The 12,317-nt window shown below is 33.8% G+C and overlaps 4 protein-coding genes across 4 annotated transcripts in view; 2 read left to right on the forward strand and 2 right to left on the reverse strand.

The window, feature by feature from the left end:
* Window positions 1-1,835, forward strand: part of LOC106122800 (uncharacterized) — a 4,193-nt gene extending 2,358 nt beyond the window's left edge. The window contains exons 5-8 of the mRNA XM_013318894.1: window positions 7-104; window positions 411-545; window positions 1,077-1,241; window positions 1,593-1,835. Coding sequence (XP_013174348.1) covers window positions 7-104; window positions 411-545; window positions 1,077-1,241; window positions 1,593-1,835 — 641 coding nt within the window. The remainder of the gene's footprint in view (window positions 1-6; window positions 105-410; window positions 546-1,076; window positions 1,242-1,592) is intronic.
* A 253-nt stretch (window positions 1,836-2,088) lies between these two features.
* Window positions 2,089-3,352, forward strand: LOC106122786 (zinc finger protein 26-like). The gene is made up of 2 exons (XM_013318880.1): window positions 2,089-2,388; window positions 2,556-3,352. The coding sequence occupies exons 1-2, from the start codon at window positions 2,162-2,164 to the stop codon at window positions 3,220-3,222; spliced, it is 894 nt and encodes a 297-aa protein (XP_013174334.1). The 5' UTR covers window positions 2,089-2,161; the 3' UTR covers window positions 3,223-3,352.
* A 1,074-nt stretch (window positions 3,353-4,426) lies between these two features.
* Window positions 4,427-6,567, reverse strand: mRpL43 (mitochondrial ribosomal protein L43). Its single transcript, XM_013318854.1, has 3 exons — window positions 6,360-6,567; window positions 6,145-6,251; window positions 4,427-5,440 (listed from the first exon to the last, which is right to left on the reverse strand). Exons 1-3 carry the CDS (start codon window positions 6,494-6,496, stop codon window positions 5,133-5,135), a joined length of 552 nt encoding a protein of 183 aa, XP_013174308.1. The 5' UTR covers window positions 6,497-6,567; the 3' UTR covers window positions 4,427-5,132.
* Window positions 6,568-8,352: 1,785 nt separating this feature from the next.
* LOC106122837 (spindle pole body component 110) overlaps window positions 8,353-12,317 on the reverse strand; it is a 30,625-nt gene continuing 26,660 nt past the window's right edge. Inside the window, exons 13-16 of the mRNA XM_013318957.1 lie at window positions 11,334-11,465; window positions 9,950-10,081; window positions 9,148-9,269; window positions 8,353-8,484 (exon numbers count right to left, since the gene is read on the reverse strand). Of these exons, the coding sequence (XP_013174411.1) occupies window positions 8,444-8,484; window positions 9,148-9,269; window positions 9,950-10,081; window positions 11,334-11,465 (427 nt within the window). The 3' untranslated portion in view covers window positions 8,353-8,443. The remainder of the gene's footprint in view (window positions 8,485-9,147; window positions 9,270-9,949; window positions 10,082-11,333; window positions 11,466-12,317) is intronic.

Here is a 12,317-nt window from a genome sequence, read left to right on the forward strand (position 1 = left end):
GCAAAGTCCGAATGGCAAATGTATATGCGCTGAAGAATCAGAGAACAAGAATCAACGACGCACTTGGAGATCAGATGGATCAACAATATATTACCAAGAAACAGGTGAGAATTATCTTGATTTTTTCCCTTAAGTAAAGATTGTATCATGAGAACAGACGGATTGAAAGAGTATGTCTTCACATATATCTTTGAATTTCTTCTCAGATATGTGAAGCATCACGATTTTTTCTTTCACCGTAATGAACAAATGTACATATGTAAATCGGTAATCGAAAAACACATTGGTAATGCGGCATTCGAAGTTAGTAACTGCAGATTGCATGTCAAGTGCTTTAACCACTGAGCCACCGACGCTCCACATAATGCAATGTAGAAATCACAGAAGGTTAAGACTTGAAATCTTTTCAGTTTCTTACACGAGGTCATCTTGCGCCTCGAGCGGATTTTTCACTACGGAGTCATCAACGCGCTTCCTTTCACTATATCAACGCTGCACCACAATGGATGCGAGGGAACGCAGGAGACTGGGCAGCGTTAGAAGATGTAAGTTATAAGAAGTACTCTCTAAACAAACAACCAATGAGAAGAGATTGTATATTACGTCACGGCTTCTGATTGGCGGAACATTTAGAATAGAATAAACCGTTATTGCCAACTAAAAAAAGAATAAATTAACTTAGGAACTAATATGAATAGAAAAAATAAGAACGTGGCAAAAGATTGTTAGCTCAACTGATACAGGGACGAACTCGGCACTCCCTACGCTGATTTTCAGCAAGCCTATATGCTTTCAACTTTCAAGAAGATTAATTACCCTGCCACCTAAGTGCAAATGGTGCGAGAACCATTTGCACTTAGGTGGCAGGGTAATTAATCTTCTTGAAAGTTACAGAGTATATACAAGGCAATATATAATATCGACTTTATGTTCAAACTAGATTATTAATAATTTATAGGGTTCCGTACCTTGAAAGTAATCTCTCTGTCAGTCAAAACCCTTTTTTGTTGGTTCGTGTTAGTTTTACAGAGGTAAAATATATTGCAAGTCTTCATGTAAGACATGGTTTTATCCAGGCATTACGGCGTCGCGTCGTCAGCAGAGGAAAGAAGGTGACAGTGTACACTGGGACATACGGAGTGTGTACACTGGCTGATGCCTCCGGAGGACAACATGAGTTGTATTTACACTCTGATGAAAACAATAACGGAGTAATTCCTGTTCCTCTGTACTATTATAAGGCAAGTCAAAGAATTAAATTAGCTTCCCACTTAGAATGGAATATCGTACAATAATTGTAATTATAAGCTATTTAGCTTACCTGTTACATATTTTCGACCATTAGGTCGAATTATGCAACTATGAATTATAAATGTGGGTTGCTTTTTGAGTGTTCTTGATTATTCATGAGCGAATGTAATGGCTACAAAGGTAGAGGAAGACCAAAAAAAGTACATATAGATTGTGTGAAAGAGGATATGCGTAAAAAGGCAGAATTTAGAAATGACGGCTGTTAGAGATGTATGGAGTAGTACGTGTGCCGATCCTCCGAAGAGATAAGGGTAGATTGACGAAAAATCTATTTTTTTCAGGTGGTTTATGATTTAGAAGACAAAACAGCAGTGGCTTTTGTAACAATCAATTCTTCGTATTACAACTCCACTATAATAGACGAGTTAACATTTTGCAGCGACATCTGTGATGGGAATCGGAACTATTCGTGGTTAAGATGGCGTTCGAATGACGGCACACACAGTTTTTGTTGTGATTATGATGAATTCATAAAAGAAATTGATCATTTACCCGAATTGAATGTTAAGGGAAGGTTTTATTAAGCTGTGATAATAAACTATTTATTTATTATTTAATTGTATTATTAATTCACACCTTTCTTGTAAGTAAACAATGCTTGCTCAACGAATCGATATATTATAGATTTAAATCGATACGAATATCGGATCAAAAAGTACCAATGACAAAATCGACTCAACGGGATTTGAAATCGATTAATTTTCGTATTTCTGAACGAAATGTACAGCTGATGTTGACATTGACAACTTGTAACAGTTTTTTTCGCTTAGTAAAATATATTTTTCCATTTCTCATCTTTACCCTACTTCAGTTTTTTAATTCTATAATTATTTAGGTGGCAAATAACCAAATGGATTTCAAGGATGAAATAATCATAAAAGAGGAAGCTATTGAATTCGAAGAAGAGGAAATAAAACTTTTAGATTATAATGTTAGCGTAAAAATTGAAAATTGTGCTGCACCAGATGATATCTGGTGTGCGAGAAACGACGCTCTATTCGCGGAGATTGAAAAAAAATTAAACGAAGCTGAAAAGAACAATCAATGTCGAATATGTGGTCAAAGATTCGTCGAAAGGTAATTTTTTAATACATAAGTCAAAAAGTTAAGTGATTTTGCCGATTAAACATTTTCTTTACCAGACCACTTTACAGCATGCTTTAAACTACATTATAACAATTTTATCGTAATATTTATTACGATTTGCCGCAGATATTTTTCTAAAATTTAACTTTCCATTTCAGATATTCCTTAATAATACACAACATGGAACATTTACGTGTTATAATAAATAATAGAATATTCCAATGTCATATATGTTCTCAATACTATACAAATCTTAATAACCTCAAAAAACATATGACATCACATGATAAAAACAAAAAACGATTAAAAACAAAAATGAATCATGAATGTGAAATATGCGGAATAATTTTACCTTACAAAAGATGGCACGAACATGTCAAATATAAACATAACAAAGAGAAATACGAATGTTCGAAATGTTTAATAAAATTCAAATCACCAATATATCTACGTAGACATAAAAAATATGTACACGACGGAGTTAAAGCTGAGTGGAGACATCGAACCAGTAACAATGTACTAAATAAAGAACCTTGTAATATATGTGATAAGGTCTTCACTAATCGGAAAAGCCTTACGACACATATAAGAAATTGTCATAGCGAACCACATCAATGTATTATATGCAAATCAATACTTAAAAGCAAATCATATTTAATGACGCATATGATAAGAGTCCATGATAACTCTGGTAATGTACATAAATGTGAAATATGCGGAAAGAAATTCAAATCACTTAGATATGTTAAAATACATATTAAAAACTCACATATGAACAGCAAGAAAGTTATTAAGAAAGAACAGGACAGTTCAGAAGAGTTATAGTCTGACGCTGACTCCACTCACTCCGGTTTACAAAGTAGCAGATTCTTAGAACTACTGAACTACTAATATTATAAATGCGAATGTTTAGATGCATGGATGGATGGTTTGTTTGAAGGTATCTTCGGAACAACTCAACAGATTTTAATGAAATTTATCATAGATGTAGAATAAAACAGTGGTAGAGCCCGCTTTAACATGTTCGCACGAACTGGCCCAGCGAAATACCACGACCAGACGACCGACAGAAGACAGGCGTGATGTGGAAGCAATTCCGCGTTTCGTCCGATGAGTGTGCGTCCCGGAGGCCTTATGCAGTCCTCTTTACCTTCCCACCCTTTAACTTATAAGGAAAGGATGGGAAGTGGAAGTGGACTTTCCGGATGAGAGGATGCATGGAAATATTTTCTTTATGTGCATCCTCTCCGCCGTCGATTAAAGGTAGGCAACGCATATGCAATTGCGTTTGTCTATGGGCAACGAGCACTTCGCTATATCAGCGACTTCAGGTGGCCGCTCGCTCGTTTGCCACCTTATGATTAACAGTTTAGAAGAACACAAAGGATATTTATTAAGCTAGTTTTATTGCAGCAGGGTCATGCCCATTCTGGAGATACCTTCAAACATCTAAACATTCGCATTTATAATATTAGTAAGATGAATGAAGGCAACAGCTTGTGTTATAACTTGACCAGGTACTTGCTATATCATGGGGTTATATGGAATCATGAGGACATTAAGTTGATTGAAGAACCCTCGTTATCTAGCATAATTCATGACAAGTTTCATGGGAGAATAGTGCAGTGGTTTCCCCTTGCCTTCTGCACCGGAGTGATATTATGTTTTGTGCAATAGCGCCCTGCTGCCAACGCCATGCATCCGGACTGTGTGATTGATTGGGTCCGGACCCCCTGTCCGTGGAAGACAGGACGGCGTGGAGGCAGCTGGTCGACACGGCCGTTGAAGCGTACCAGGACAAGCACGACCTTCAGTAATGAAGAATACGAAGAAGAAGAAGAACCCTCAGGCCAGGTATAGTTAAGGCTATGCTACTTTACGTAGTTGAAGGAATATTATTTGTTTAAATATTACAATATGATTGTTAATTTTATCTTAGTTAATACCAAGGCTTGTGTTAAATAAAAGACTTTTTGAATAATAAAAGAAATTTTTATTTATTTCATTTTCATCTAACTAAATTACTAAACATTTGAATATTTCTACGGCTTAAGTATATAATATAAATTGAAGTCGTAATATTAGAACAAAAATACGAATAACTCAAAAAGATAATATAAGTCTTAAAACCAGTGGTAATTTACGGGAACATTTTTAAAACAAAAAACAAATTTAAGTTTAAATATTATATCAGAGAACTTAATATATTGGAGGATGTGGAGGTGAAGTGCCTTAAGTGTGTTTAAAAAAGATTAACAGAGATGGAAGTACTAAGTTAACCCTTATTAGCCTAGAGTTTCAATTTTGATACCAATCTTTTAAACCAAATGTTCACATTACTATTAGTTTTATAGGTTGGCTGTACCTATTTTACTGTTGTTTAATATTCTTTCCAACCGAATTAAAAAAATAAAAAATTATTGTTTTATTTTATCAAGCAAACACAGTAATATTAAATATAAATCACTTTCGTATGTAAATCACGCTACTAAGGGTTAAAACTACGTATTTGAAAGGCTAAGAAAATTAAGCAATTTCCATATCTTTAGAATTTTAATTCAACATAAATAAAACCCACTTTATAACTCCGTAATAAAATAACACAAAGGTAAGATTTGATGCAGTACTTACATACATATGTAGAGATGTGTCTATTACAATCCTAGTTCGGTTAAAAGCACTAAATGATATTCAATGTATTATAAATACCTCAAACATAAGAAGAAGACAGGAATCTATTCATCTATTGGTTTTATCTCTAATTGTTTCTTCTCGAACATAATCTTTAATTGTTCAGTTGCCGTCATTGGTAATCTGTTGTTAGCACCGAATTCAGCATTGGGTAACTCGACTATATTTAATTTAGGATCTTTATATGTGAACGGTGTCCATGGACCTTGAATTGATGGATAATCGGTGTACTGATACTTTCGTAGTCTAGTTGCGGAGACATCACCCTGTTGTGTACGTATTACTTCGATCCATTTTGTTATTTCCGAATGGGTTTTATTATGCATACTCATCCATACTCTGTCACCGTTTACTACAAATTATAAGATAAGTTTTAGACATACAGGATTCCGTGAGTTTTTTATTAATTATATATATATTTTGTATTTATTTAACATTACAATTTTGAATACAAATAAACATATGTTCAACGCTAAATAAACCTCATTGGTTTGGTATAAGTGTTAAGGTCTTCCGGACAAAAATGTTTTGAGCTTACGCTTTATATATTTTTTATGTCAAAAGTATTGTTTATTTTTTTCTCTGTATTCCTAAAATTTTAATGCACAATGAATGCTAGGTTGGTCGTATTTAATACATAATTAAGATTATTTAGGTAAAGAGTTGGTGTCTCAGGGGTTGCAATCTGCAGGTCCTGGGTTTGAATCCTACCATGTAACAATGTGTTTTTCGATTTCCGATTTACATATGTACATATATCTGATGTTACAGTGAAAGAAAACAGTGATGCTGCATATATCTGAGAAGAAATTCAAAGATGTGTAAAGTCAACCGTCCCGGACTAGGTCAGCGTGGTTGACTATGGCCTTATCACTCCTAGCTTGGCTTCAAGCCGCTCGGTATGTATGTTGAGGTGATAATTATGAGGTAAAGAGCATGAAAGAAAACATTATGATGCAACATGTTCTGATCAATCTAAGATAATCTTGTGAGGAAAATTCTAATTTAACTAATTAATGGGGATGTATGCAAGCTGACAAATAGAATAATACTTACAATACTCAGCAACTACAACAGGGCTCCGATGTCTGCGTGGCTTTAAGTATACAACCACACTTGGATTGTTTGATGCAAAGTCGACTAAATCTTGTTCTATGTAATCTCTAAAATTATAAGTGAAGATACAGACAATTAAGAAAGCAAGTAATAATTTTCTTCGTTTCTTTTTAAACGCTAAAGTAAATACATAGTAAAATATTTTAATCTCTTACCGTAGTCCTCGACTTCCTCCATGACTTTTGCAGAACTTCAACACAATCCTTTGTAACTGACAAACATAACGGCCGACACCATTTTGAAGTGGTGCTCTTACGAAGCCGGATTTCAAGAATAAATTGCTATTAGACATTTTTTACTAATATTATATCACCGATTATACGAACTATTTAGGTTAGGAACTTAGGATACAAATATGAATTTTCTTGTCAAAGAAATGTCAATTTGACATTGATAGATTAATTTTTACGCTATGACTACATAACTTTTTGCCATCGTACTTTCTAAGTAGGATTTATGGTGAAAAAAGAGATGCAGATATTAAATTTTGTATTTAATTTCGTTTTAATTAACTAATTCGTTTTATTCAAATTATTTAACTTTAATAATCTGAATTAAAACGAAGTTATTATTCTCAGTTTTGGCAACACTAAATTCAGAATTAAAAGCCTCGGCTAACGCTTCAAAGGCATGCAAAATTAAAATTATTATGTAATTGAAATAAAAGGAATTTGGTTTTCGGATCATATTTTATTACAAAATACATTTTATTTACATATCGAATGAGTAAATACAGCTTTAAGTAATCTTACATTATATTGAATATCATGTTTTCAGACTACGACTGGTTCGGTTTACGAGAAGTTGCAAGGGTTGGCGTAAAATTTGAAAATAAGTGTTGTGGCACTTACCAATTTGGTGCCACGTTCACCGTCTGCTGGTCCTGATCACTCTGTCGGTGTCAATCAAGTTAAATAAGTCACTGTCAAGTAGTCGTCGCCAAAAATATTACCCTGATGATGCACGGCTTCTAAGCGCGCTAGACGCGTCGTCGTACCAATCGCGGAACCGTAAACTCTACGACTGAAATCGACACGTCTAATGTGTCTCTTTCCGTTAAAGTTCCGTCGTCTATCGATGCTGACACTCAACTGTAAATTTCCCCGCACAAACCCCTCAGGCCCTGCGCTCTATCGTAGCGGTGGGGATTTTAAACTACCCACTTGTGCAGGAGAATAAAAATGCATCGTGTTACCTTAAACCGCGTAAACCGAACCGCGAAATTCAAAACTATAATTCATCATTGTAAATCTGTATCATCTGTACTTTTAGACATTATTAATAAGAATCTTTTGGCGCCAATGGCGGGCTTTTGTTACAAAGTCAAGTGTCAGAATGATTAGTGAGGGGACATAAACATCGATATTTTAGTTAGACTAGTGTTGCGATACACCGGCACTGTATCGGATAGAAATATTGATGTTTTTAGTATTGGAGTATAATTTTATTATTAATATACTTAATAACTAAGTATTCTTATAGTCTAAGATGACAAACGAGCGATCTGATTTCTGACTTCAGCTAAATAACGAAGTGATTAACCACAGACATAAAGTTAAAAGTTACAGTATCGGTGGCTACATTAAATGGGTAGAAGAGGGGATGTATACAATTATATTTTATCTTCCCGCACCAAGTCCACTTCTCTTTCCTTATAAATGGAAAAGGGAAGAGGAATAGAATTTAGTCTCCGACATACTAGACTATCATGCAATTAGACAAATTGCAGAATTACTTGCTCATGGCGCTTGTCTTCTATGTGGTATTGCCTCGGAGCGGGAAATTCGTGCGACAAGCTATCTATCCTTGTCTTATCTAATACTTTAAATACTCTTTCTCTTTCTAATGAATTCCGTTTGAATAACAAAAGAGTATAAAGTATTAAAAGGTAAATACGAAGTAATATTTTGCAAACTACAAGCTATTAAAAAAAAACAAAAGTTTTGTTTTTAAATTCCAATTGACATTTATAATCCCGCGATTTTTGTTGTCTATGGAGATACGTTCGGAATTCGGTTACTCGTAACATTTTAACATGAAATGACGAAATAAAAAGTAATTTTTAAAATGAAAAAGAATGAATACAAGGATATATATTTAAAATATTTGCTTAAGCTTTTTTTTTTCTTGTAAAAAAGGTAAAAAAGGAACAATTTTATTGGTTTTTATTATACAAAGTATGAAACAGCTAGAATGTTAGGACGTCTTGAATTACGTCTGCAATTTGACGTTTGACGTTTCAACTTTTGGCGCGCCGGCGAACGTTTCGAGATGTTCCTCCTGTAAATATTGTTAATTTTAAGCGTTTATAGCCTGAAGAGTAAAGAAAAAAGGCATTTCTTTCGTAATAAATGAAATTGAATTGCTATATTCATATAGAATAACGAAAACAGTAGTGTATAGTTTATTAGTAAAAGTAGAGAGAATATTTTGTTTTTTTATTTCATACATTCTTAATATCAAATCTTACTAATATTATAAATGCAAATGTTTAAATGGATGGATGGATGTTGATGAAATTTGTCATACATATAGAACATAGTCTGGGAGAAATCATTGACTACTAATTATGAAATAAAAGAAAGTGGTGTTAGTTACACTATTTATAACTCAAGAACGACTTTACCGATATGCCTGAAAATTGGTGAGGAGGAAACTTAGAGCCAGGAGACGGACATAGGATACTATTTATTCATTTGAAGAGCTGCTTTTTATTTAACTTACTAATATTATAAATGCGAATGTTTAGATGGATGTCATGTGGATGGATGTATGAGCTACACTCATTAAATTTTTTTTATATATCCACGAGGACGGAGTCGCGGGTGACAGCTAGTTTATATATACAAAGAATAGAGGTTTGTTAGTTTCCAAAATAAAATAATATAAGCAAGCAATTAGATGTATTTATTAAGCGTTTTCACTTACATAAAAATATCTCACCCTTTCGTTGCGAAGTTGTTTCTTCTTCTGATGTTATCGAGGCTTTAGTGAGGAAAGATTCCTCAGATTTGTTAAAATTCTCGCATCCGTCAGCTCGTGTCCGAGCACCTAAGTTTGGTGAACTGTAAATGTTCATTATCTAAGATAAAGTAAGGAAGAAGATACGATGAATAAATTAAAAGAACATATCTTACTGATATTATAAATGCGAATATTTAGATGTGATTTTTATGAAATTTGTCATACATATAGAACATAGTCTGGAAGAACACATAGACTACTTATTGTTTGTTTTTTTATTTCTACGCAAACGGAGTCACGGCTATAGTTAGTCTTTAACTTTAACATAAAATAAACGTAATAGTAATCAGGCTAATATTAAAGTAATCTACATAAAAATAGTGAATTTTCAATCGCATCCTTTTAAAATATAACGTATTTTTATTGTTATACTAGCTGTAGCCCGCGACTCCGTCCGCGCGTGATTTTTTTTTAATTTTTATATATAATTTACTAATATTTCTTTAACCATTCCAACTAAGCTCTAGGCTTGTGCTAGGATATGGTTTACAATAGTCGAATGGCGGGATTCTAACTCCCGACCTCGTGATCGGAAATCCGTACCCTTAACTATTAGGCTATTGACGATTAAAAATAGATGTTGTCCGATTCTTAGAGCTACTCAACATGCTCACAAAATTACATGAGAATCGGTCAAGCCGTTTCGGAGGAGTATGGGAACGAAAATTGTGACATGAGAATTTTATATATAAGATGTCGTCAAATTATCTCTGATTTATACCTTTCTTCCACCAACATCTTAGTAAGTCTGGCGATTTCTGTACGTAAAAGCTGCATCTCTTTCTCTCTCGCTCTCGCCCCCTGGTCGGCGTTGTGTTCGCATGTTGACAGCCGCGCGCGCATGTCGTCGAAACTGTTTTTAAAAAGTTTCCATTGTCTATGGTTCATAGATTTTTTTATATCATAAGATGGGAAACGAGCGAACACATGAAATCGCTGAAATAGCGAAGTGACCGCTGCCCGTAGACATACGCAAATGGACGGAGGAGAGGATGCACAGAAAACATTTTCCCTTTCCATGCATCCTCTCATCCGGAAAGTCCTTACACTTCCCATCCTTTCCTTATAAGAAAAAGGTTGGGAAGGGAAAGAAGACTAAATTAGGCCTCCGGGACGCAAATAAATTTGATTCTAGAGATCCCTTGTCCATGGTTTGTACGAAATGTCAACGTAAATAAGCGCGAAAGTGACGAAATACCATATCTTTTAAGCGTCTTTTAAAAAGCAATTGGAATATTAGTAAAATTAATCACATAATTTGTTATTAAAAACAATTTTATAGTAACAATTTGACATCAGTGACATTATAGCAATTTTACATCTAATTTATCTTCAAATATAAGCCCTTCTAATATTTTAAAAGCTAGTAATTTTAAAGATTAACTTTACCTAAGACGCTTTTTAGTTAACCCTTAATTCGATGGTCTCCAGTGTGACGAACAACTAATTAAAAAAAATCTACTGAACTAAATTAGAGAAAATTACGTAAGTATGGCTTTACTAAAAAAAAAGGTACAAAAAAATTTCTTCGAATTAAAGGTTAATCACGTGTTTTAACATTTTGAACGCCGGTGAAGTTATGGACGTCAAAGTTATATGTTTCAGCATAAATATGTATAAAGAGCGTCGGTGGCTCAGTGGTCAACTTGACTTGCAAACAGGTCCTGGGTTTGAATCCCGCACTATACCAATGTGTTTATCCATTTCCTATTTACATATGTATATATATCCGACGTTACGATGAAGGAAAACATCGTGATGCTGCACACATCTGAGAAATTCAAAGATATGTGTGAAATCACTTGGTCAGCGTGGTTGATGGCCTAATCACCCTTAACTTAGGGTAGACTCCGAACCCCTCGGTGGGGAAGTATGAGCTGATGATGAAATACGTATCACCAAAACTACTTTCGGGATAAGTATATCGTATATTTGTCAAGATATAATTTTCTAAACATAAGCATATTTCCAATAGATCTGTTAAATATTCACGCTAATGTTTGTCGTATTTTTTAATTAAAATTTATTTCAAAATTTGCCTAATATCTTTATAGTTAAGCTCTAATTATTTATATTTGATGTTAATTTTAACAAATATAACTTACAGTTTACGTAGACAAGCACATTTTCTTGTTAAATGCTCAATCTGTTCTCTTGCTGCTTTCTCTACTTGCTGTAGTCTGACTGCTTGTTCTCCTCTCTTCTCTCTCTCTTCCTTTTCCCGTGCGAGTGCCTCTCTGTTACAATGTTAGTCGGATTCGGGGATAAAACTTTAGTTGGACTTTTGTTATTACTGAATTGTAAATTGAACTGTGTCTTGAAACCATAGACTACTGTTTTTTTTAACTATAGAGTTTTTTTATTTTTTTAATCGTTTTTTTATTTGTGTTAAAAGCTCAAGAAATGTAAATATGAATAATATAAAAAATCTTTTCTCCAAATATTTGATTGAATGTGTCACGTTAGACGACATTTTTTTTTATTAAAAAATAAAAAAAAAACAAAAAAAATTATATCGTAATTATTTTAATAGGCTCAATATACATTGTTATTTTGCAAGATCATTTTGAGCAGAATTTTATAGGAAATAGTAGAAAAGCTTTATATAAGAAATGTTATATAAAATAATTATATAATACAATTAATGTAAATAACAAAAATGATGACAATGACTAGATATATCGAAATGTTTTTTATGATATTATAATTTTTAAACCAAAGAAAATTATAGAAAATACAGTAAATAATACGTAATTTTTAATTAAAAAAAAGACTTGTAAATCTTTTTTTTTATATCATTAGGTGTCAAACGAGCGGCCAACTGAAATCGCTGAAATAGCGAAGTGACCGTTGCCCATAGACATACGCAATTGCATATGCGTTGCCTTACTTTAATCGACGGAGGAAAAGATGCACAGAAAGAAAATATCTTCCCTTTCCACGCATCCTCTCATCCGGAAATATCACTTCCACTTCCCATCCTTTCCTTATAAGAAAAAGGGTGTGGAGGGAAAGAGGAGTAAATTAGACCTCCGGGACGCACACTCATCCGGACGAGACGGGACAATTCGTGCGATGTTAAAGTTCGC

This window comes from Papilio xuthus, unplaced genomic scaffold (assembly GCF_000836235.2).
Source record: "Papilio xuthus unplaced genomic scaffold, Pxut_1.1 DF826776.1, whole genome shotgun sequence".
NCBI classification, from domain to species: domain Eukaryota; kingdom Metazoa; phylum Arthropoda; class Insecta; order Lepidoptera; family Papilionidae; genus Papilio; species Papilio xuthus.